The 25,769-nt window shown below is 45.9% G+C and overlaps 6 protein-coding genes across 6 annotated transcripts; 3 read left to right on the top strand and 3 right to left on the bottom strand.

Annotated features, from left to right (window-relative positions):
• Positions 1-4,198: 4,198 nt before the first annotated feature.
• CCR75_004845 (uncharacterized protein) lies at positions 4,199-5,638 on the top strand (the record flags this gene model as incomplete). The annotated part of the gene is made up of 1 exon (XM_067962931.1): positions 4,199-5,638. The coding sequence occupies one exon, from the start codon at positions 4,199-4,201 to the stop codon at positions 5,636-5,638; it is 1,440 nt and encodes a 479-aa protein (XP_067816695.1).
• Positions 5,639-6,438: 800 nt separating this feature from the next.
• On the top strand, positions 6,439-7,220 carry CCR75_004844 (uncharacterized protein; the record flags this gene model as incomplete). The annotated part of the gene is made up of 2 exons (XM_067962930.1): positions 6,439-6,798; positions 6,855-7,220. 2 exons carry the CDS (start codon positions 6,439-6,441, stop codon positions 7,218-7,220), a joined length of 726 nt encoding a protein of 241 aa, XP_067816696.1.
• A 215-nt stretch (positions 7,221-7,435) lies between these two features.
• Positions 7,436-9,466, bottom strand: CCR75_004843 (uncharacterized protein; the record flags this gene model as incomplete). The annotated part of the gene is made up of 1 exon (XM_067962929.1): positions 7,436-9,466. One exon carries the CDS (start codon positions 9,464-9,466, stop codon positions 7,436-7,438), a length of 2,031 nt encoding a protein of 676 aa, XP_067816698.1.
• A 253-nt stretch (positions 9,467-9,719) lies between these two features.
• Positions 9,720-11,284, bottom strand: CCR75_004842 (uncharacterized protein; the record flags this gene model as incomplete). Its single annotated transcript, XM_067962928.1, has 2 exons — positions 9,720-10,718; positions 10,766-11,284. The coding sequence occupies 2 exons, from the start codon at positions 11,282-11,284 to the stop codon at positions 9,720-9,722; spliced, it is 1,518 nt and encodes a 505-aa protein (XP_067816699.1).
• A 303-nt stretch (positions 11,285-11,587) lies between these two features.
• Positions 11,588-13,231, bottom strand: CCR75_004841 (uncharacterized protein; the record flags this gene model as incomplete). Its single annotated transcript, XM_067962927.1, has 1 exon — positions 11,588-13,231. The coding sequence occupies one exon, from the start codon at positions 13,229-13,231 to the stop codon at positions 11,588-11,590; it is 1,644 nt and encodes a 547-aa protein (XP_067816700.1).
• An 8,229-nt stretch (positions 13,232-21,460) lies between these two features.
• CCR75_004840 (uncharacterized protein) lies at positions 21,461-21,655 on the top strand (the record flags this gene model as incomplete). Its single annotated transcript, XM_067962926.1, has 1 exon — positions 21,461-21,655. One exon carries the CDS (start codon positions 21,461-21,463, stop codon positions 21,653-21,655), a length of 195 nt encoding a protein of 64 aa, XP_067816701.1.
• Positions 21,656-25,769: the final 4,114 nt, after the last annotated feature.

Genomic DNA, 25,769 nt, shown 5'->3' with positions numbered 1-25,769 from the left:
CGGTCTTGGTCAGCAGTTGCCAGGATTGGCGATTGCATCAAGCTTTTCTTAATACCCTCGATGGAACGCTGACAATCAGCGTTCATATGACCAATTCACATTTTTCTTCAACAAAGAGGAATATGTCCTGTCATTTCGGCATAATTGCGTGAGGACTTGTGCAGGTACGCCGCTAAACCGAGAAACTTTTTATTCTAAGTCCCTTTACATCGACTGGCACACGCCAATCGGTGATTGCCTTGATATTATCTGGATCCGGGCGTATACCCGCAATGCACCCAAGAAGTGGTATTTTACTTGCAGCGAATATACACTTCTTGAGATTTGCATACAACTTGTGCTTACGCATAAGTGAAAGGACCTTTCAAACGTGGGTGCGATGTACTTTAACATCCGACTTTCCGTTCATGGCTTCGCTATGAACGAAGACGTCCATAAAAAAGCACGGTGCAAAATCCCGCACCGATCTCAACAGATAGGTTACACATCTGTTAAATGTCGCAGGGGCATTACTATGTCCCTGTGGCTTGACTAGCCACTCCTATAACATATCGCTTGGGTACTTACTGCTGCGAACGGAATAACTTGTTCACGCATAAGGATCTGATAGAATCTATCAATCAGATCCATTGAAGAGATGATAACGCTCTTTGACATACCATCAATGATTACGTCTTTTGGTCGTATCGGCGTTTGAGCCGGTACAGTTGCAGCGTTCAATTTATTAAATGCATGCTTTATCCCCCATCCTCCTGTTGCTTTACGCACACAGAAAGGCGGATAGCTATCTGGGAGGTTGACTCCTTCACATGGCCCGCTGCTAAGCGATTAGCAAAGAATTTGTAGATCGCTAATACTTGTTTCGAGTCAATGGCCACTGCCTGCTTCATGACACAGTATTTCGAGCCTGGAATAGGTCGATTTCGTGTCGAGTGCCTTGATCCTTATGCAACTCGCACGGTACGGACTCAGGGAATACATCCTTGAATTCGATCATATCCTTATATAGAGGATTTGTCTTTGAAGACTCCCAGGATTGAAAAAAAAACGTTCCATCCGAGTCGCCTCATCGGGGCACTCTCGTCCATCGATGAGCTTAGGAGATACTATTGCCGACCAAATATCGACCACGTACTTGTTGTCTCTGACAAGAATACAGATCTGTTTCACTTTGTCACTACGTAAATCACGCAAGGACCGCTTCGGCTCTAGCGTTGGCAATTGGTTTATCTCCGCATTTAACTTCGGAGGCGCTATCACATCAAGTGTATAAGCGGCTATACTTCATTTAATGTCTCAATTCCTCTTTGGAACTTATCTCCAAAAGTACCTGGGAATCGTTGACCGCAGGTTTTGGGGACTTACCCCCGCAGAATCTTGAGGATTTATTCCCTCAAGTTTTGTTTAGGGAGTATCCCCCCAATTGCGTCTAGCTGTGATTGTGCTACCGCAGCGATATCCTCTACGATCGACTCTCCAGTCGATCTAAGATTTTCTCACTGTCTATTAAAGACGGGCGTTTCAAATTTTCTTGGATGTTGCTTTTCAAGCAAGCATCCTTGTTTCGTACCACTCAACTTGTTCGAGTGGTCGAACTTTGACGCTGCCTGTGCTTATGCACAGCCGTCGGGATCTAACTCCTCAATTTGTTGGTTATTCACACCGAGGTCTTGAGCAGTCATGCTAACGACCGAACCACAAGTGATGCCATGGCACTCACTTGCAGGACATCCACACGCTTGTGGACGCTCTAAGACGTTCATCAGTTGGCCATATGATAAAGAAGAGACATGTATCGTCACGGCTTGATGCTGCCAATTTATACATGGCTCCTTCTTTCTGTGCCATGGTAATCGAAGGATGACATCAAATTTGTCATCCAAATCTAGTACGATGATTTCTTCATCGCACTGTTTACCCTTTAAAGTGTAATGAATACCAACTACACGTTTAACCGTTACAGATGCGCCTGTTGCTAGGCGCACTGTTATCCTCGTTAGAGGGATATCGCGCTCAATAAATGTGTCTGCGATCTTCTAGCGATTGGCGTCTACTTAAATTATTAATTCTATTTTATTTATTCGATGCCCCACGATCGACTAGGGAAGTGGCAACTTTCTTGACACTTCCATATTCATGGTAATGAGGTTAACCTCATCCCGTGGGGCAGTTACACGCAATGTTTGCGTGCAAGGAGCATCTTTCGTCAAAAGGCCTGCATTATTATTTTTTGACGTTGCTAGATCAGTAAAGCGCTCCGCATCTACTGATCCCGACCGTTTTTCGGCGATCCGCCTCGCCATTGCGATTTCCCAACAGCGTGAGATCGCATCCTCCGCTGTTGCTAGCGAGAGGTCGGTCTTTTCGCTCAGTGTTTTTAGGCGCTGGCCGTGGGGCACTACACATATAGGCGTCGTGTCCCGTCTTTTGACAACGACTACATTTGGTAGCCGTTTGTAACTTGAAGAGCGAGATTTCCCGCTCTCTACATACGAGAGATTTATGGGTGCTGGACCTCCGGTTTCTTGTCGCCTCGTTGGACGATATGCACCCGAGTGAACGAAAGCCTGTTTCAGGCTAAAGTCCTCCTGTCTCGCTATAGAGATCGCATGGTCGAGCGACTCGAATTCTAGCCGGAACAGTTGAGTCTTAACAGGTCCGTCTGCAAGACCTTTTAATTAATACAGTCACCTGTGTTTGTTTATCAATTGGATGGCTAACGATACAACTGACCAGGTATCGTGTATGTTAGGCATAAGCGTGAATGTCACGCTTACCCTGCTTCAAATCCTGGAGCTCAGCCTGAGCCCTGAACTCGGCACGTGGTGGCTCAATTATTTGTCCGAGCCGGGTCTTAAAGACCTCATACGACCCAAAGACTAATGGCTCGTGAAGCTTGAGCCCCAAGGCTCAAGACTTGGTACGTCCGGCCATGTTGGACATACCGAATTTTACTTTTGTCGCATCATCAGTGATACGACGAGCTTCTATGGCGTCGTCTGACTCGACGAAACATCTCAAAAGAGAGTCGCCTTCGACTGCCTTAAACTAAGAGATTTCTATCTATAAGCTTTCGAGCCGACACGTAAGCGTCGGCCCATTAGCAGCATTTACATGCTGCTATCTCAACAAAATTAATTGTTCAGCACCTGTTCTCTCAACACCTCCGCGTGTTTAGAGCATTGCTGGTGAAGCAAGGCTACTTTCTCCCGGGCCGCGTCAAGTTCGTGTTGTATGAACTTGGCTATGGACGCATGCTGATCATATCTTCCCAGAGTGTAGACCATGGTGCCAACGGCTGGCCCGCCTACGACCAAACTTATTCGTTCGATCGCTCTCCATTCAAAATCGCTCAAATGGGTAAACCCATCATGTGTGGCGTAATAACCTTCTCGGGGTGCTGAAAGCTACCTCCTTCTTATCCAACATGTCCATGTTGGATGGAGCGTGCGTAGATCGCTAACGGACTACGAAGTGCTACCAGGTGTAACAGGGCACCTTTCACTAGTACTGGTAAGTACTAGTTGAACTTACACTGATTAGTGTGAAGGTTAGGTGCCTCGAAACTTCACGTACACAAGGGAACAGAGGAAGGTTTCTAAAAAGCTAAGGAGCTTTAACTAGTAAAGGTAATATAAGGATTAGAATTAGGGAAAAGTAAAATTGTCTTTATAGATTTAGTTTGCTACGTAATGATCTTCTACCTACTACTAAATTAATCAAATTAATGTATAACTAAGTATGGCGCCTCCTTGCGCACCGCACAATCGTGTCTTATAACGATTGGCGGGGCTAATTTAAACTTGAATTAACCAATCAAATAGAGCTAATGTCTAATTGCATCAATATTATCCAAATTGATAATATTGGAACTATTTAATGTCAATTTTAATAAAGTAATACCTATGTAACAGACACCCCGTTAAAGCATTTACACGAGCTGTAAAGTGGCAATCGTGTCTCTACGTACAAGACTTTTTCATTTTGTCGGCCCTTGCTTCAATATGAGTTTTGTGATTTGCACATATTGGCGCTCTGTAAAGGTCGGGTGCGCTGCCACTCGATGCGCTGCGAGCCACTCAAGAGGCTCGCAGCGCATTCTGACCAACCATACCGCATTTTAATAAATATTGATGAATGTTGGAACCAATTTCAGCGAATACGTTTCGAGATAATTTGTTGTTATATTGGTATTTTCATGCATGTGTACACCTCGGTATCCGTCGTCCTCGTTGCCATCAGCGTCTACTCTGTGCCTCTTGCGAGTACAAAAGCTTTAAACGTTCGAGACGCAGTAAGCCATGAATCCCAATTCGAATATGTTAGCAAGAATACCACTGGCGAGGAAAACCACTCACTACGCAGCGCTGAGACGGCCCACGAAGACCGGATGCCGACAGGGTTCGGCAAGAAGCTCTCTAACCTTCTCAATAAGTCAAGTCGAAATGATCTGCCCTTCGCTATAAGTACTGATGGAGAGCCTCTTTCTAAGCCACTGCTTTCAAAATCATTGAATGAGAAATTCTCCGCGATCGAGAATGAATTTAAGCTACTAAGTAAAAATTGTCAGTCAATGGTACCACGGCTATCCAGAATTAATAAAAGAGATGCTGAGCGTCTTATTGAATGGATCGAATGGTTCAGTAAAGCCCGTGATCCGCCCGCAATGGATCCGCGTACTGCTCTGGAATTTCTTGGTTTGCTCACGAGCTTTAAAGTAAATAGTATGAACATCGTGACCGCTTTTAAACTGCTCTCATATAATCCAAAGCTGGTACAATTTGCTAATGTAGCTTTAAAGGAAATGGGTTCGGACTGGGCATTCATTGAAACGCTGTTTCAGTCTTGGAAGAAAAATAAAAAGGATCCGATGAAATTTTTAAAGTTGCTACCAATTTCGGATGCTGTTATGAATAATATGTTGGTAATGTGGCTCAAGCATTTCCAAGATTATTATAACGTCTCCTCCAAGCCAACGATTCAAATGATCTTTGAATCTTTAAAGAAGCCCAATCCCAACTTAAGCAGCGCTACATTATTCTATCGTCTTCAATGGCTGCTTGCTCATTCGACGTTGGAAATCAATGAAACAATTACTAGATTGATGCTATCGGGCTTCATGGATGAAACGACATCTCGCTTCATGAAAGAAACGTGGGAGGCGCAAAACATTGGCTTTGATAAGATACTCGACACGATGGGTATCTTACAAAATGGACACTCTGTCGATTCGAGTCTTCTACGACAATGTCTTGTTTACGCTGACGATTGGACGGGAAAGGTTTCAGTTGCAATGAATAATCGTAAAAGAGACGATCTCGAAAAGGAAATAGAATCTAAGCTTCACGAGAATGTCGAGTCAGCACGAAATGCGATTGTACAACGGTTTAACTTAGAAGATGAAAGGATAAAGGAGACTTTAATCAGTCTTAGTAGAACCGAAGTTATTGAAACGAGTGACGCCAACGAAATTCTGGAGATAGTATCGCCTATTAAGAAACGAGTTGTCCACGTAAAGCTAAAGGATTCATCGCCTGTAACGAAAAAAGATGTCGACATGATTCTAAAAAAATTAGTGCCTACCAAAAAACGAGTCGCGAACGAAATTCTAAAGAATCCATTCCCTACCAACAAATAAGACGTCAACGACATTCTCGAGAAATCGTTGCGTATCAAGGAACAAGACGCCATTAAAATTGTGGAGACTTTCTCGGGTACAAAGAAAAAAGACGCAAAACGCAATGAAACCTTTTGTACTATCGGATTGCGTTTCGTTGGATTCTATCGCTTCGCAACAAAAACGTGTCCAGACCCGTTGTAGTACGTTTCTAGCATTCCCAATTAAGTAAAGGGCCATGAACTTCAGCTTCTGTTCTCAATACTTCATGCAAATTCAATCGTTTGCTATAATTTATTTGCACTATCACGAGCCGTCTAATAATGCTTATTGCATCGAAGTGTCACTGCCTTGTCGCTTTCTTGTGAACGTGCTCGTCCAGCTTTACAAAGTTTACGAAGGGTTTGCTTCAAGGATCCAATGTTCCCTGGATAGTGAACAGGGCTACACGTTATAGCCTACACTTCGCACCAAAGCCGAACCTACTTTTGTTAGATAGAAGCAACTCGGTGCAGCGCAAGGCAGTGGAATGATTCGTTCATAGGCATGAATGTACGAAACCACGCAAGCAGGAAGGACCTGGAATTCCCAGTTTCGTAATTTTCAACCATAAGAGTACAAACAACCGAATAGCTTCGTACAACCTTCGCACGACCTCCCTTTAAGCAAAAATTCTATCGGCATCTCAGACAGACCTTCCTCTCAACTGCCTGTCGCGACCACCCCGTGGGTCTTTGCTGCTTGCTTACACGTACAAAAAGCTACACACGACACTCGAATCGCTACATGCTGAAAACTAACTCTTTCTTTTGTGCTAGGCAATGGCTGACGATCTTTTGCAACAATTTCAGAGCATCACGACGAGCGACCACGATGAGCTCGTGGATCAATTTGCGTATCTGTTGCAACTAGACGTGCAAACGGCAACTTTTTTCCTCGAATCGTGCAATTGGAATGTCGAAACAGCGGCAAATAATTATCTCGCGACGATGGAAACTACTAGCAGCCCTCGCACGAATCCCATGGACGGAATCGACGTGGCCGATGACCTCGACATGGAAGACGAAGAACCACAGCCAAGCCAGAAGCAGCCGAATTCGGCTTTGTTTCACGCACAATTCGTCAGTGACCTCTCGGCGTCACAAAACGTGCTTTTTGCACCTGATACACCCGTGCAAATGGTATTGAGTACTTAACTGGATCAAGGACGTTGCTAATGGCTACTTTTGTGCATTAGCAATGGACATTTGTCAATACGGGCACAACATCGTGGCCCGACGATACGCGCCTACTATTTATCCACGGCACAAGCTTACAAGGACCGGAACACACTGCCGTGATAGCGTCGCCAGGTCAACGAATAGATCTTCATGTGTCGTTATGCATGCCATCCGAAGCAGGGTCGTACACAGGGAGCTGGCGATTGCACTGTTCTAGTGGTTTCTTTGGCGACCCCGTGTGGGTTGTCGTGAATGTCGGAACACACGACACTGCCGCCTTTGCCTTGCAACAACCGCCACAAGTGGCCGACCCGTCCAAGCTCCAAGTTGCGAATAATGACCGGCAGTCGTCGTCAGCTCTTGTAGAGGATATGGACCTATGACTGTGCTTTTCTTTTCTCTTGCCATGGCATGAGATGCCATCCACTCGGCGAAAAGACAAAAAAAACGACACTAAGTTGACGCTTTTGCCTCGTGGCAACAAACACCGTGTTGCGTTTTGTTTTTATTAAATCCCGACAAAAGCAAATTCCGTTTTTTTTATTTATGTAATATCGGTTCATGTAGTTTTCCCTAAAAAAAAGTCGTCCTCAATTAATTACTCGTCCGTGAAGCCTGTGACTTCCATATTAATCACCAACGACAAGACATCTTCGAGCTCTTTCTTCGACTTGTAAAGTGGTAAATCAATGCGATTAAAGCACGTGTGCGCCCGTGGGTACGCGTTTTCAGGAAACGTCACGGCTTTGAGCGTAAAGTGGCAAATCCGTCCATCGTAACTTGTCAAGGCCTTGAAACCCTGGACAGGTACACGCGACGACCCCGTTGTAAACTGCAGTAACCGCGCGCGTTCTTCGTCCGTAAACGCTTCGACCGTCTCCCAAAACCACGCCAAGAGCTCTTCCGGGAGCTCGTCCGATACTTGAGTATGGGCCTTCCAATCGTCCACGTCAATCAATGGCACTCCGCACAACACAAGCTCGAGCTCTTGGTAATCAAACACAAGAATCAATTCTTGTGGAATGACTTCAAACACACCTGCCATGAGATGTTGCAACTGTTCGGCGTACGAGTCGAGCATAATATACCGCAGTCGCAAGTAAATATATTCAAGTTTATTCGCGTCCGTCAAGTCGACGTCTTTGCCTCCTTCCTTGAGTTCAATCGTTTCGACGTCGCCACTTAATTTACGATTCGTGACAGTGAAATCCAATCCCAACGTCGCAACCTCGTCGTGTTCTTTCATCCACTTGAGGGAATTGTACACTTCTTGATCAAAGAATTCCAAGTCACTAAACGAGATTGGCACACCTAGCAAGTGTTTCAACACGGGCAACGCCAAGTGCGCTTTCATCAATTGTCCTTCCAGCAACGCACGACCAAGCAAGCGCCCTGCCCCTCGGAAATACAGCAAATGGTCCGCCGATGCTTCGACCGAATTGGGATTAATCACGTAAGCCAGTGAATCAACGTGGGCACACATAAAGAGCCCAATCGTTTCGTCAAAGAGTCGCTCGGTTACAAGAGAGAACCACTCCCGTTCTAATCCACCCGCATCAATCGCAACTTCACCAATAAATTCAATTCGTAATGGCATATGAATGTGCTCCATTTGGACACCCAAGAGCTGTTCCATCGACTCGACAAGGATGTTTTCACGATGAACACGCATTTTCAAGTGACCGTCTTCCCATGGTTTAATCAAGGCCGACGTTTGTTCGAGAAACCACGCATACTTGTCTTTAAACGGCAATGCTGCCACTTGTTCGAGAATTTCAAGGTCTTGGTCCGAAATTTCATACCCCCTTGACGCCACGCGAGCATCGACTTCACGGTATTCTTTAAATGTCATGCGTCCTTCTGGATGCCGCGGGGTTTGTGCCAATTGCGACACAAATGCAAGCGACGGTTGATGCACGAGTTCCTTCTCAGGGTCACTACTTGTGCCAATTGTGGACGTATTTGAAAGCACATCGACGCTCTTGGGCGACCGCGGTGGCATGTCAATGCGTACTTTATCAGGTACCACACTTTCTGTGCCCGTTTGCTGGAGTTTAGCGTTTCCAAGTGGAAAGGGAAGCTCACGTTTTGCCCAATACCGCTTGCCATCAAGTCCGACTTTTCGAACCCAATCTTGACGATTCCGAGCCCCGCGTTGCCGTGAATTAAGCATGTTTAAACGTCGAATTGCAAACGATCGCGTGCGGTTAAAGCTCTTGTCACGTAAGAGATCGGGTTCGACGGCAACGGGTCCCGTTCCCGCGGGTCGGACAGGCGAGTTTAGTCCGAGCGTAAATCCGCGCTCCGTGCCACAGAGCACGCAGCCCTTGGACGAGCTTTTGTTGTGAAAGTCACAGACTTCGCATTGCCACTGCGTTGAGACTTCGTCGTTGGATTCCTGCACGTCTTGACGCGTCATGGGCTGCCCATCTTCCGTGTACTGGCCCCCCAGGAGCGGCTGTTGGAGGTTCTCGTCAAAGCGCGCGCGGCGGCAACAGTAGTACACAATGATGATGATCAAGAGGCCGCCAGTGACGTACGCAAGCCACGTTGGGAGAGACCCATTTGAGGCTTTGACTCCGGGCACGAGGAGCGCAAGCGGAAGGCCGAGGCGGAAGAGCGGACGCATGAAGACGAGGAAGTGGATTTACGGACAGGAGAAGGAGGACGCTGGACGGGGTAGGGGATGGACGAGGGGTGGGGGGGAGGAGGGGTGACAAAAACGAGAGTAGGGGAGTCGACGAGAGGGACATTTGCTGGATTTTACGAAACGGCACGCTATTTACTATTGAAAACAGGGGGAGTTAAGGGGTAGGTGAGAGAACGCTATTTTAAAGCGTGTGTTTTTAGACCGTAAGCTCTGATTTAATAGCAGGTGCCGTTCACGAGTCAATGGGATGGTGGAGAAGTGGCCGCTTGGGGTCGTGTGTGGGTGAATTGGGCGACGGTTTCAGCCATTGAACAACTCGGGTCGAAGAGCTTGTGTCGTGGTTAAAATGTGTCTTCTTGTTGTGATGGTTGCAGACGCATACGAGCATATACGCAGCTGCAACGCACGACGTGACGAGAAAAACATGTTCCCAGTCGTAAAATGCCCCACTTTCGCCAGTATTGCCATACACCTTCCCCCGTCCGCCCTGACACACATCGCCATTGCATGCAAAGCCCACACGCATTCGTTCGGCATCAAAGAGCGTGTAGTACGTTTTGATAAACACGTCGCCGAGGATCCACCACTTCTCGGAAGGCTGGAGCTGTAATTTGCATTGACCCCAACTTGAACACAAAACGTAATCAGTTGGCTGGAGTAAAAAGACATTGTCTGGCTCCATCCCGAAACGAAGTACGGGAAAGCTCGTGGCCGTCACCGCGTCACAGGAAATACCTTTGCAATGTAAACCTTGTGTGATCCTGCGTACCACTTGATCAAAGTAATGCACCGGTATACTGATCAGGGACGTCCCAGTGTCCACAATCGCATAGCACGGACGGTCGCAATAATTGACGCTGATATCGGTATTGACAGCGCTGTCATCGGTAATCTTGCTGAGGATCGCAAACATATTCAGTTGGATGGTCCAGTACATAAACGAGTCATATTCCGGCAACTTTACCACGGGCGTGTAATGAAACGACGCATTTGGTCCGACAAGAGCTAAATCGTAACCTCCAATGTGTAACTCACTGCCACTTTCATTAACCGTAGACGTAAGATAAAAGGCAAACATGTTCTCGAGGTCGGCATTTTGACCGGCAAGGGCCGCAAACATTGTCGGTCGACTAATGTGTGCAAGGCCCTCGAACCCCAAGCCACAGATGCCATCGGCTAAAAATCCCTGCAGCTCGGTACTTTCCTGATCAATGAGTCCAAATCGGACGTTCTTGATCGTGTAACCCGAAATTGTGATTACGTCGATCCCAATCGTACCCGATACAGATCCACTTCCATACTGTCACGAGCATGAAGCAAAAGCAAGTGAGAATCGTGCGTCAAACCACGAAACATAAAGACACGGACAGCATCATAGAACTTCTCTGCCGTGTTGAAATACGAAGTGGACTTTTGCGCATTAAATGGGCGGTGGAAGCCGCAACGATTGCACGTGGTGCCAGGGATCCACGTATCGCTAGACCCCGTGTCAAAGACCACATTGAGCGCTTGCGGCGGGGATCCAAAACTCACGGAGCCAACGTACTGCACGTTGCCAAAGTTCTGCATACGGACGCGTTTTCCGCGTGGCAATAGTGGCTGGGCAGCATCTTGTGTAAAGGCAGGTTTGGTCACTGTCGTACTATTAGCTGCATTATCGCACGCCACCGACGGGGTCCCGTCAGATGCAACAGTGGGCAACCGTCTCTGTGTCGTCAGCATTACACGCAGTGGCACGGCGTTTGCAACGCTATTGAAATCAACTAATGCCCACATACACAAAAGGTGCAGCTTCATGGACGATTGGTGATGCCTGGATGGATACGGACGTGCGAGAATGGCCGTAAAGAATGGGAGTGACGCCGAGTTGTGCGTCGTTTGCGTGCTTTTAAATTAATTGAATGCTTTAGTTTGATTGGTTGAAATTTGCATTAGTGGAGGAATGACTGACTTAATATCGGAAAAAAAAACATAGCGATACTAAATATAATTAATCGCCTTGCTGGAATCAATTCATTTGTGAATTTATGGCGTTAAGCGAGACGCTATAGCAGGTGCTGTCACAAAGCAATCTATACAATGATGATAGAAGGCGAAACGCTACGAAGCCGCTTCATTGAGCGAGGGAGAAGGGGGGACAATTCGTTTTTCAGGCAGCTTGCTCAACCCTGAAAGATAGCTTGCTATTCTCTTTCCAGGACCTTTATTGACCACAATACTTTGTAGAGCCTTGTTCGCTTCGTCACTTTTTACATCAAAGTGCTTCGTGAGTGCACGATATGCTGCTCTGATATTTGCCTCCCATACCAACCACTCTTTGCCGTCTTTAACTTGTCTTACGTTACTCATTTCATTATCTCGCAATAGCCACTCGTCGGCGAATCGGAGCCATAGAATCAAATGACTTAAATCCCTATCGTATTGATTATCCAAATAATTTAACATCTTTCTGAGACTGATATGCAGCCCCAGCCAGTGGTCTACCATCTCCGGTGAACACAATTCGTCGTAAAAGCCTACTCGGAACAATCTCCGAATCGGGGCTTTTAACTCGGGCTTTAGAAAGAGTAATTCAAGTTGTGTCATAAGGCGTCCCATCCCTAATTTCTTTTTCCCCGTGTAATTCGAATTCATCGCGATAAGCAATTGATTTAATCCAGATTTAAAGTCAACTTCCTGTTCGAAGGCGTACTTTTCGTAAAATAGGAGCCACGACTTGAGAGTTTCGCCAGTCATTATCGTTTTGGTCGTAAACGGAATTATGCTCCAAAATTCCATGGGGTCTTTTTTGCCCTTTGCCCAAGAGGTAAAGAGCCACTTTAAACTGTCGCTCTCTGAAATCATGTGCTTCATGCCATCGTTGCCGACTTTCTGTAACGTTGGCTCGTTTTGAAATAGTTTAAGCGCTTCTAGCATAAAAATGGCATCGACCCCATTTGTGATGGCTTCGTTGATCATTTTTTCGATGGGATATGTCGAACGCTTTCGATGTGGCTCATAAGTGCGATACTCCTTGTAGTACTCCACCCACTTTTTAAATTCTACTGGATTCAACTTCATTATTTTTGCAAGTGTCTTCTGCTCCGGCAAAGGCCAATTGTCCGGCACCGGCAACAAAGCATAAAGCTTCTCAATTTCCGCAGTCAATTTATTTTGCTTTGTGGCGCTAAGTGGATCTTGTTTTAGATCCTGTAATATTGATTTGTATAGCTTGATCTTCCGCCACTTGCCGATCTCCGCTATCTGAAGCAGCAATTCGAAAGCCTTTTCGTTCGCAGATACCAAATTCCGTAGCTGTTCCTCGGAGTCGATCTTCCGAGCCGCATCGTTATAGATCCAAAGATACAACGACATTTTTTGTTTTAATGGGAGCTTGCTAACCTTTTCTTTCCATTCGAGAAATTGCTCGTTCGCCTTCAAATGTTCTAAGTTCGTCTCACGAGCAGTTAAAGCTGTAAAAGTTTCGCGCAGATACTCTTCAGCACGACGTAACTCTCGAGTGAGTTCGTCACCTAAAGCTGCAAATATTTCGCGAAACAACAGCACCCGCTCATCTTCAGTTGCTTCATCTCGAACGTTCGGCTTTGACTTCGTTTTTGCGGCAAGGATTTTCATGTCCGTACAATTGATTTGAGCATCGCGATTGATGACGTCCAAGGCATTTAGTCGCGTTGCCTTCAGACTCGGCTTTGAATAAACACTACTTCCAGCAAGCACGACGGCTACCGCGGCACCCACACGCATTTTTAATTCGAGGCCAAATTCGATGTTTAATGATCTGCAGTAGAGCCAGGTGATACTTTCTTTTGTACAAGTTCGCCCTTACAAAGCGAAGCTACCTCATGGCAGCTGCTACCGTCTGTCGCATGCGAAAAAGTCGTCTCATGGTTTTGAAGAACTAACGAGAGCATCACTCGATTGCTTCGTGACTAAGCATTAATTGGCGATTGTTGCGACTCAGAATGGTAGTAGCACCTTCTTGGTGCGAATAAAGAGATTATGGTGCAGATATACGAGCATAGACTTGCTGCGTTGTGGAGAGGCATTAAATGCAGTACAGCATATGAAGAATCGAGAAACACACAAGCTTTAATATCTGAAGCTACTACAGCACTAATTTGAGCTTCTTCTATACGGATTCTTCCAACAGGATTTGATTTTTCTATTACGGTAATGACTGCGAACTTGATTACGCTTGGATTTCAAAAACATGTGCTTTCTTCTATTGAGCACTCCATAGCACTAAATAGTGCTTTAGACGCGTATTAATGAGCACAGTAGTCTTGGTCGGAAACATTTACACCGTAGGAAGAGCAAGCGATGTGACATACACGATACGCTTTGTCCACTTTGTAATTTAACACGGCAGACAAGTTCTATGATGCTGTCCGTATCTGACGCACGATTCTTACTCGCTTTTGCTTAATACTCGTGACAGTACGGAAGTGGGTCTCTATCGGGTATGTTTGCCTTTAACCTCATGCCTCACGGTTACCGTAAGTAGCAGTGAGTTATACATTGAAGGTTACGATTTGGCTCTCGTCGGACCCAACGCGTCGTTCCATTACACGCCCGTGGTTAAGTTGCCAGAATATGCCTCGTCCATGTACCGGACCATCAAAATGAATATGTTTTTGATCCTTACGCGCAGCAATATTACCGATGGCAGCGCTGAAAAACAACAATTATTGCTACCCATCGCGCGATTGTAAACACCGGGACGTCCCTGATCAGTATACCGGTGAATTACTTTGATCAACTGGTACGCTTGCAAGACTTCGTTTCGGCATGGCGCTGGACAATGTTTGTTGCTCCAGTGTTCAAAATGTCTGCATACGTGGTATGAGCGGTATTTAAAAATGATTATAACGTTGCCAAAGGTAATGTCGAGGACTATAAAGAAGTGTAAGAGCTGACTTCTTAGAGCGTGCGACGTTTTGGATGGTGGATGATGTGCAAATTTACGGCAGTGAGACGAACATGACGCGGTGGAATGACAAATACAGTTTTGTAATATGAAATCTTTTACGTCGCTGGGCCACGTATAAGTATTCACGGACTTGGCTGTTCACTTGTGTTTTGGTTGACCCGAGGGTGGACACCAGCGGAGGCATATCAGAAAGATCATGTAATTGTACGTTAACGGGGTGTATCGTTACATGTTATTAACACTTAAAGATTGTAAATTAATATATAATATCTAAAAGGTAGAGAATATTTGGAGAATATTACTTTATATTATAATGTCATCTTATCCATAAATAGGTATAGGCCATTCTATGTACTTATCCCGCAGACTAATCAGCTGTAAACGTAAACAAAGAAAATGAGACAGATAAGATTTCAATTGCATGTTTAGTATTAGCTCATAATCAGTAAGCATTAACAGATAGAAAGAAGAAAAAGTTAATTATATTAATACAGTTTTCATTTAAACCTCTAACGCTCGCAATACATGTAACTGTCTATCTACAGGGATTGCATTTTAGGATTGAATATAAATAGGAACTTATATTTAATACGATTAAATAAAAATCAGTCTGAAGACTACTTCCTAGAACGTAAATGCGCACGTGGAGCCGGATTACCGCCCTTATGACGTCACAGTCTACGGCTTATAGCTCGTTGAGTGAGATCGCTTAGGCGCCCACCGCTTCCTCGCTGTGCTAAAACGTGTGCTTAAGTAGAGCGTGGCCGCATTATGACGTGCCCGCCAACACTTGGTAGCACTTCAAATCCTTTCCATGACCCGCATCTCTAACCGTGTACGTGAGGATGAGCCTCAATATCCATGGGCTCATTTCTCCCAACTCTCCGATCATCATCGGGAGTCGGCTGAGCACATGGCGCGGAGACTTGGTGAACAAGCCCTGACCAGGCTCTTAAGTAGTCTTCCTGAGCAACATGTTGCTCAGTGGGAGCAGTTTAAGGCGCTCGTGTTAGGACAGTGATGAGCCGCGTCCGAGGCACAGAGCCATGCTGCGGCGGAGACTGTCACTCAGACTTAGAATGAGCTAGGCGTGAGTAGGCTCGGAGCGAGGCTCTCAACCGGACTGTTGAGATGCTCTCCGCTCGGCCGTATCAGCCTATGCCCATTCGATGGACTCGCCCAAGTTCTATGTAATCGTTGCGCACACGATTTCTTACTGAATTTTAGCCGTGGAGCAATGCGGTGTCGCGCAGCTCATCAAGGACGACAGCTGGATGGTGTCGTACGCCATGTCACACCTGCACGGTAAGGTCTCGGAGTGGGCTTACTCGGCGCTTATGGCGGACATTTAGGCGATCCCTTCATGGGCGGGGATCTTTAAGGCAAATATTCGCGTCATGTACCAGCCGCCGAACAACGAAGTGTTGCTTCAGGCGCGCTTCTTTGGAGCGCGACAGGCGAAGCGATCTCTGCAAGATTATGTGCAAGAGATGCGTTTGCTGTCGTCTCCCATTACCGTAGGTCCAATTTTGAAGCACATTAAGGTGCCCACATTTTAAGAACGGACTACGACATAGCCCATCGTGACAAGTCCTTTTCAGAAAGGTGCCGTCGACGATGGAAGAGGCAATTAAATTGCCTTGGCTAAGGAGCAATTCTATAACAGTGCCTCGGCGACAGCTTCGTATCAGCCGTCGGCCGAGGGGACAGATGCCAATCCCATGGAGTTGGGCAATGCAGACGTTGTCTATTAAAAATGTGGCAGCGCGGCCATATGATGGCTCGCTGCTATGTCAGGGTACCTGTTGGGCGAAGGCGCCCAGCAAGAGAGCTTCCTTCCCAAGAGACGATGGCAAGAATCAGCGTGCGAGCCGCATGAGCTCTGCATCGACCACTGAAGGGTCGGGAAATGCAGGAGTGTAGTAGGGGCGGGATGCCCTACTGACGCGGACTTTGAAGCTACCCTAAGTTCAAAGTTGTCGAACAAATGGGTAGCAAAGTATTTGAGTTCTTATAATGTAGGACCTCTACCCTGCTGGTCTATAGCGCTCAAGTTCGAGGCTATGGCCAGGTGATGACCCGCCTAGTGGATTCGGGTGCATCACATAAATTTGTGTAACTCGCGGCTCTAAGACAGAGACTGGCGATGTTTGAGTCGATTTGCCAGGATGGCAAGCGAGAAGAGGCGACTATTCGTTTAACAAGGGATTTCGGGTAGATCTCACCTTCAGTTTTAGTGACATCTCTTGTAAAGAGAAGTCCACAGTGATATGTATGGAGGGTCCGTATGACGTCATCCTATGTTTGGCAAAACATCAACCATGGATCGACTGGCGTACACGCACAGTTGCGAGCTCTACACAGGACATTGGAAAGGATGTGCTCCTGCAAGAGGCGTAACACAGCTGAGTGTGCGTTAACGGGGCGTCAAACGTCACAAAATTCTACCCAGGGCCCTAAGGCTGGTGTAGTTGGAAGTGTACCGACTGGATATCGGGTGATACAAGGTCCTACCCAGCTCGTGGAGACTGAGGTAGTGAAAAGGACGATGACAAGTAGTCATGTGTCCCATAGTCCTGCACAGAGCTGAGAGCCTGTGGCAGGAGACAGCGAGCTGATAAGAAGTTAAGCGTCGCATGAACTGGCACAGTGCCGAGAGCTTGGAGCGGTTTGAAGAGGGCATTAGCCAAGAGGGAAACGGCACCCGCTTTCAAGGGTCGTGGTAACTCGAAGAACGAGTACCGACAGATTAGGACGATCAAACGCACGGCTAAACGGAAGACTTTTAGATCAGATCATATCGAAGAGAACGGGTCTTCGAACGAGGTCGTGAAAGACAAAATTGCGAAGGCATCCTCAGTTGAGATGCTCCGGCAAGTCTTTAAATCTGCCGAGGAGATAGTAAAACTCCCGGAAATGTCGTTGGATATGATCCTTGCCGAATTCAAGGCAGGAAAGATTCACGAAATAGTCACACCATTTCCAGAAGAGAACTTGGTTGACTGTTGCTCGTCGTCCAAAATGGACGAGAGCTTCCTAGAATCGGAAAATTAGAAACGATTAGCTGCTCGAAGCTGGGATGCCTTGAGATACAGTCCGTTCTTTGAGTATCTGTGGAACGATTGCGATGTGACTCCAGAAGATGTGCCGAGTCGCCGAACCGCAGATAGGGGCTACAGGCACGAAATAGACCTCGAATCTGGCACCAAGTATTGTGTGACCAGGCAATGGCCGTTCCCGAAAGAACAAGTCGATTATATCGATGAGTTCTTCGACAAGCGAGCCAATGCGGGATATGTGCGTGAGAGCAAATCGCCTCATAGCAGCCCGGTCTTTTGTGTGCGTAAAGCCACAGGCAAATGGCTCGTGATTCTTGCTTACAATAAGCTGTATACAGCGACCATACCGGCGCAAACGTTAATCCCGCGGAAAAAAGTTGTGTTGGACTCCATTGTGAAGTCAACTATCTTTTCCGCGTTAAATTTAAGAGATGGATACTATCAGGTACTTATGAGGGAGTTCGATGTAGCCAAAACAGCTGTAAGTACTCCAAGCAACTTGGTATGCTTAGAGAGTGGTTTTTAATGCCCCAAGGTATGAAAACGCACCAGCGACATTCAACCGACTGGTGGCTCATATGATGCTTCAGCACCGTGCCTTCACGGTCCATTACTTTGACGATGTATTCGTGCATAGTAGGGCCGGGGATGGGCCGACCGCAATAGAGTCGCACAGGCGCTATTTTGGACGCTGTGTTGCAGAGTCTGAAGGACGCCCAATTGCACGTCAACTTGCAAAAGTGCGTCATAGGGGTCTCTGAGATACCTGTGCTGGGCCGCAATGTTGGTACACATGGTGTACAGACTCAGACAAGGTAAAATCGGTAAAGGAATAGCCGATCCCACGACATGCGAAGGATTTGCGCCAATTCCTAGGGCTCGCTAATTACTTGCATAAGTCTAGCAAGAATTATGCTGAGGAAACTAAACCATTATCAGGCTCACATCAGTGAAGCAATATCTTGTTAAGGCACCGGTCTTGGCATTGCCAGACGCGGATAAGCCCTTTAGCGTCGTCTGCGATGCAAGTTACTATGCAATTGCCAGCGCGCTTATGCAAAAGGGTGACTACGGCTTCGACCGTGTCATTTCTTATCAGTCCCGGCTTATAAAAGCCGCGGAACTGAATTACCCTGTGCATGACAAAGAGCTACTTTAAATAAAGTATGCTCTTGTCAAGTTTCGTGTGCACCTATTGGGCACCGAACCATTTGTGGTTTATACGGATCACGCATCACTGCGGACCGCAATATATTCACCGCGTCTTTCGCCTAGAATGGCAAGATGGCTCACATTCTTCTCAAAATTTAATTTCAAAGTTAAATACAAGCCGGGTAAGTCGAATGTCTTGGCTGATGCTTTATCGCGCAGACCAGACTTCGAGATAAGACACCAAAAAAGTGTGTCTAGTGCTAAAGCACAATTTCAGCCGTCAACGTTGGCAGCCATGAGGGCATACCACGTGACGAGCTCATTGGCCTCTGAGATAAAAGAGAGCTACAGTCAGGACGACCACTGTCGCCTGCTGTTGGATCACTTCGGTGGACGAAAGGTTTCCCTTCCGTCGCACCTGAAAGCTAAGCTCAATCGCTTTAGCTACATTTGTGGTTTGTATGGATCAGCTTCACTTTGGATCGCTTTATATTCTCTGTGTCTTTTGCCTAGATGTCAAGTTGGTGATTCTTCTCGAGCTTTGATTTTCCATTTAATACATCTGGGACGTGGAATGTCTTTCGTGCTTTTGTTAGAGGAATTTTGGTAGGACACCTATATAGTTTGTTGGCTAAGTATATTCGCCTTCAACGTGGTAGCCATTAGGGCGTACCGCGTAGTGCGCCGTTGAAGCCTCTACCGATTCCAACCAACTGTTGGAAGTCAGTAAGTCTGGACTTCATGTTTGGCATGCCGCCCGATCATAAGGGTCGGACAGGGCTAGTCGTCTTTGTAGACAGACTGAGCAAATGGTGCATTTAGCACCATGTAAGACATCGATCACAGGCAAGGAGGCAGCTCTCTTGTTCCTGGATCATGTATACCGACTACCCGGGATGCCGAAGTTCATAGTATCGGACCGGGATTCACGTTATACGTCCGTTTTTTTGGACATGTGTTTGAGCTGCTAAGTAGAAAGCTTCACATGTCGACCGCATATCATCCCCAGACCGATGGCCAAGCAGAACGTGCCAATCGCGTCGTGGCGGATGTCTTACGCACGATAACAACCAAAGAATGGAGCTCTATTGCGCTTTTAATTTTTACGACTATTAGTACGGGTGGGACACCGTTCTATATCAACGGACTGCGCTTTCCTCGGACGCCAGTCTCGTTTGTGCGCAGCCCAAGTCACCTCTAGGCGTGTGCCTTGTTAGTTTGTTATCTAACTCGTGAGGGATGCTCGAGGCTTTGTGGATGAGCGATTCGGCGTCCGAGGAAAAGTCCGTGATGCGGTGTCCCGCCCACAGCGTTGTCACTGTTAATTGTACCGAACTTCGTAAAGATTAATCGCTTGCGTGGGAGAAAAAGTATTATTATTAACTGCTACCCTACCTAAATGCAATTTCTGTACTACCTGGAGGTGCTACGAAGTTGATGCCGCGATTCATTGGGCCTTTTACGGTCGTAGAATACGGCTCACCACGAAAAGAACTTGAAGAGCGAGGAATATCACGCGAGTAACGCGGATCTCTCAGCATTATCTTCGCCATACTGTCCAAGCGAATCTTCACGCGTTCATTCCTCTGACGATCCTTCGCTCGTACATCACACAGATCCGAGGTCAGTCGCAAGACTTGACCCTCGAGATCCGCAATACGTCATTTGGCAGCGCTTGACGCCTGCGACTGAACATTTTAAGGTAAGGCAGTCGAGAGTATGTGGGCGAGATCGCCACTCCTATCGGTCGCCGCCTGTACTGATGGATGCGGGTGAGAATTAACGCTATCTTGTTGGCGGTTGCTTTCTCATCGCTCCAGGCAATAATGCGCCATCATCCTTCCTCATTAGCTCGCTATCCACGTCACTACTATGAGATGATGGCAGCGGTGTTGACTCATTGAAGTCAACGATGAGCGACGGATCGACATCTTCACTGTGAAAGTGGAATGGCTCATTAAGCCCAGTTAACGCGTCAGCAGCAGTCGCTGTCGACGTTGTAACTGTGGCGCTAGGCACCGGCGGCCTGTTAACGCGGCGCGTGCGCTTTGTGCGTGGTTGAGTGGGTGTCTTCGCCGACGACCCACAAGCTTGCCCCTCTAAGTGGCATACTAGGCTTCGTGTCAGACACAGGTAGCAAGAGTGAATGAGAGAAATAGGCGGCGCGTACGTGTTCCTTTGTCCTCTTTGAAATATTTGCAAAATGTAAGTTCGTTCTTAAGGGGGGATAGTGTAACGGGCTTAAGTTGCCCTAGTGTTTTACAATCCCCGTTACGTATACAAATTGAACTTGACGGGGATGGTTTATTACTTAAGTTAAGTAATTAGACCTACCACTTGGGTGTGGTTCACTTTGTTACCCTCCCTGTGTATGTGATGCACATAGTTGAAATCACATTGGAAGGGATGAAGCCTTGCGTGTCTTTGTTATGCGAGGTATTCGGAAAGATAAGCTCGCAATACATATAATTATATCGAAAGAGATAGCATTTTTTATGATAGGAATTTATATTTGATGCGATTAAATTTAAATCAGTCTTAAAATAACCCTATACTTGATTAGTGCGCAGGAGGAGCCGGAATACCGCTCCCGTACACTTCTATCAGTGTACTTTGTGAGTTTGATGAGGTCGCTAAGGCGCACACCATAAACCTCACTCCACGTGAGAGAAGGATGTGAATCGCTTCCTCTTGGTGCTCGAAAATGAGTGCGTGCGTAGTACGTGGCAGCTTTAAGTAGCGCCCTTTGAAGTGGAGGGCATTCAAAAGCAGTTTGCTACTAGAAACGGCAACGCTATCATATTGACGAGCGATCAATACTTGGTGAATGCTATGATTAATCAACACGAGAAGCCAGTCGTGATGAGTGGCGTGGGCAAACAGCAGATCACGGATCGTGGTCGTGACACCAACATTCGCCCCATGGATGTTCTTGTCGAGTTTTTATTCGATAGTTTTCTTGCTCACTTTGAATCTGAAATGGACAGGTTGGTCAAACATTTTGCTTTCAGCGCCATTTTTCGCTGACACCCTTGGCGGTAGAAAAATAGAAATAAGTGTGCTGAAATGACATCAGGCCGCTTCGTACGGCTACTCTAACATGTCTTTAAAGGGGTGTCCTGTTACAAAAATATGATTTCCTATAAATTGCTATTTCGTTTCCTTCAATGCAAATTAAATCAACATCCGTATCCTCCTCATTTTGTGTGTGGTGAGCAAGAGTCTGATCAATCTTTGCTCGAGTGAGTCCTCCTCTATTGAACAAGAATTTCTCTGAAAAAATGTGAGTAGGCGTGGATGCTGATAACAGTACTAGTCAACCTACAGTGATTACAGTGAAGGTGGGGTATCTCGACTACTTCACGTACACAACATTACATAGAAACGTTCTTAGTAGCTAATACTTTGAGAATTTACCTTAAGTAGCTAATACTTCTTAGCTACTTAAGGTAAATCTAATATTTCAAAAACGAGAAAAAGTAAAACTGCATCAATATATTAAGTTACTACGTACCGATGTTCTATCTACTACTGACTTCGTTAAATTACTAACAAACTATTTTTGGCGCCTACTTGCGCACCGCACGATTCTTTCCTATGACGAATCGCGAAATTGATTTAAAATAAATCAACCAATCAATAAAACTGATGTCTTATTGAGTCAATGTTGCCAAATCTGATAATATTGGAACTAATAAGTCAAAATTAATAAAGATCCTAATTTTGTACTTCAAAAATATTTTTTTCATGGATATAATATTAATTTTTCTTCAGCAATGAGGCTATTGCTATCTTTAAAATAAAGATGCTAATATATATACGACAATGAGAATACCAGTGAGAGCATCATTGTATTCATCATACATTCGCATTGCGCACCGAGCGCACTTAATACAAAAGCAGAACCGAGTCAGTGGTCCGCTTCGTGCCAAGTTCCTTTGCTGGTGGAGTGAGCTGACAGAAACGAAAAGCTGACCGAAATGAAAGAGCAAACGTTCTTTAATCAATATTATCGCTTGAAATATACTTTCCACGGTAAAGTTAACTGAACATGCAGTGGCGAATTTGGGCAGTATCAATACATTGCCCAAGTTTATCGGTCGGTTTCGTGTATTGCAACGCAAAGGCAATGCATACACGAGCAAGCTGCATTCTCAAACACCGCGACTCAAAGAAAACGGATAGTACGCATAAGCAACTCGGGGGGACGCCTCTGCCGTAACGATACCTTTTCTGGAACGAACTGCATTTGCACGTTCCAGAACTCCGCATATACCTTGTGGTGCGGGATCAGATAATTCTTTTAAGAGTGAATTTTCTCGACGAGCTATTACCAGCCGTCGAAGGGCATGAAGCGACTGTTCGTTCGCCAATATGCCGACCGCAATCTTTGCTCGGTCTTCCGAGCGATCGATGCAAAGATTATTCACATAAATCATGACGATCAAGTTCATGTTCTACGTCCTCCCGCGACAACGATTAAGTAAACAGAAAGTCGGGCTCGACGAGTAATTCGGACCCCTCATAGATTTATTCTCCCTTTCATCAATTAATAAGCTCAAATAGTGAGAAGCGCTTCCTCGTGGAGAGCTTCCTGAACAAAAGCGAGGTGAAGAGGAACCGTGCGAGTTATCTTGGTCGATGGAGAGGGTTTCACCCTCTCATGATTGTTGGCATCAATGGACTAGTCCAATGATCTGCTCTCTGATTATGGAATATGTTGGAAACCAATGTATTTAGATCGCGCCTTAAATACAGCAAGGACATAGTTCTCTCCAAAGTGACAAGGTGATACTAACTCTCTAACCAGTAGGTGCAGCTTATCGTATTCACCGATTATGAAAATATTTTTTAATCTGTCACGTGCAGTAACCAAAATGTCTGGCCCGACCTCACGGCCAGCAATTCGTAAATTCTGTAAGAAGGTATCCCAAGCTGAAAATGAGGCTTTTAAATTCTTTGCATACTTGTTGGTATACCACCGATGCCGAAAAAAAGGCATCAAGGAAGAATTCGCGTTCGTCCTCACCTGGCTGTTAAGCCTGGATGGGTCGCACAACAGAATTTTGTTGTAGAATTTGTAAGCGTTCATTGGTCCTTCCAGACAAACGAATAAATATGCTCTAAATGGGTGACAAAGAATTCTCTTTCGTGGACCGACGCACAACGTTTTGCCGTCAGCCCCCCATCAGGTTTTGGCGGAAGCCCTGGACCGTGCCGATTTAATTTGAACCGGAAGAAGCCTCGTACTGATGATACGGGTGGAGACGCCCGACACAAATCGTAGGATGCGTCTGTATCTTTCGAGGCAGCTCGATCGTGTACGCATTACCTTGGCGGTGCAGTATACGAAACGGTCCGATATGCCTGTGCAGTAATTGATTACTGCCCACATTCGCCACTACATGTTTTCGTAGGTTTAGCATAGATAGTAGGACTCGTTTATTAACATTAAATGAAATAATGTTTGATCTTCCTTTTTATAAGATATCCGTTTCTGTCGGTCCACCGCATCAGCGATGGAATCTGATACGAAACGAACTAATGTTTCTCTAGCCAGAAGGAAATCACCTGCTGACTGAATTTTGTTTTTCTCTTCAGTGCAACCGGGGCGCACTGTGGAGATGTCATTCTCTTCATTAGCGAGGGCATTATCGTTCTCATTAGTATTTTTTCGATGCTTAGGCTTCCAGCATCGTTATCAAAGTCAGTAATCGCAATATTATTTTAACTGAGCTTGTCCACTACATTGTTAATTAAGTCAACATTGGTATCCTTCGCATTGACTGTGAAGACAATGCTTGATGAGCAAGAGCTACATTGTACTTACTCGAGCAGGTCTTTCCCCCTTCTAGAATAGTTACTCTCTCAAACAAGGTGGGTATACGTGGTTGGCGTACGCCGTTCACAAAAATTGGTGTATGCTTTATAGAAGCATGCACTGAATTGTTGATGGCAAATTCTACCATCCGCAAGATTCCACTCCAGCTCGTAAAAGAATGGACGAAATCCGCGAAGTATCTCTCCGAGGATACGATTTGCATGTTCTGTCTGGTCATCTGTTTCAAGATGGTCAGAAAGTTTACATTTAACTGTGTTCTAGATTGAACACAAATTGCCAATTTCCGCCGTGAACCTGGTTTCGATCTGAGACCAGTTCACGGGGTAACCCGTGGAATCGAAATATTGCGTCAACAAAGATACGAGTACAGTCTTTGGCTGTAAACGACTCTGGTACTGCAGCAAGATGGACCATCTTGCTGAAACGACCAACAAACACAAGAACAATATTATTCTTGTGGTCGTCTTCGAAAATTACGAAGACGAAGTCCATAGATTCAGACTGCCAACACTCTCCCGGATTAGGCAGAGGTTGTAACGGAGCGCGAGAATAAGCACTGGGCTTCAATCGTTGGCAAACTTCTCAAGCACATATGTACTTGGGAACAATTCAGACTGACGTGGTCGCGGCTTTTCGTGAGATAGATTTTCTCACGTCCACGATGGCCACTTATTGATGCATCGTGACCTCATACATGATTTGTGAGCGCAAATTATTCTGGGTGGGGATGACGACACGAGGTGTGTCGCCAGAAGTGGCTGTAAAATACAGTACACTATTGCATGCTGTGTATCGATCTGTTGAGGATTGATTTAATTTCGACAATCTTTTCAGGATTATTGTGATGGATTTTTAAGATAATCCATCAATCCTTTAAGAGTCTTATCTTCTTGATAGGCTATTCTAACGTCATCAAGTGATGTTGACGACGGAACAGTTATTGTTGCAACATTGGTCTTATGCTTACTGCTGGTTTGCGCAGTCGGCTCAAAATCGGGCCGGCGCGAAAGTGCATCAGCGACGACAGCTCCTGGTTTATATTCCACAGAGAAGTTATTATCCGCGAAGAAAGACAACCTAATTGCGAATCTTTGCGAGACGTGCGGGCTGTTCACGGCCGTGGCTAAAAACGCATGGATCGTATAAAAAAGAATTGTCTGTCTCCCAAGATATCTACTTTAAATCTAGCCAGTGCATATATCACGACACGGATTCCCTTGTCATGCACTGGATAATTGCGTTTAGTTGGCTAAAGCTGACGCGACGGATGCGCTCTGCGCCGTCTTATGTGTCTTATTG

Source organism: Bremia lactucae, linkage group LG14 (genome assembly GCF_004359215.1).
Source record: "Bremia lactucae strain SF5 linkage group LG14, whole genome shotgun sequence".
Taxonomy (NCBI): Eukaryota; Oomycota; class Peronosporomycetes; order Peronosporales; family Peronosporaceae; genus Bremia; species Bremia lactucae.
This window is presented reverse-complemented; position numbering and strand designations above follow the sequence as displayed.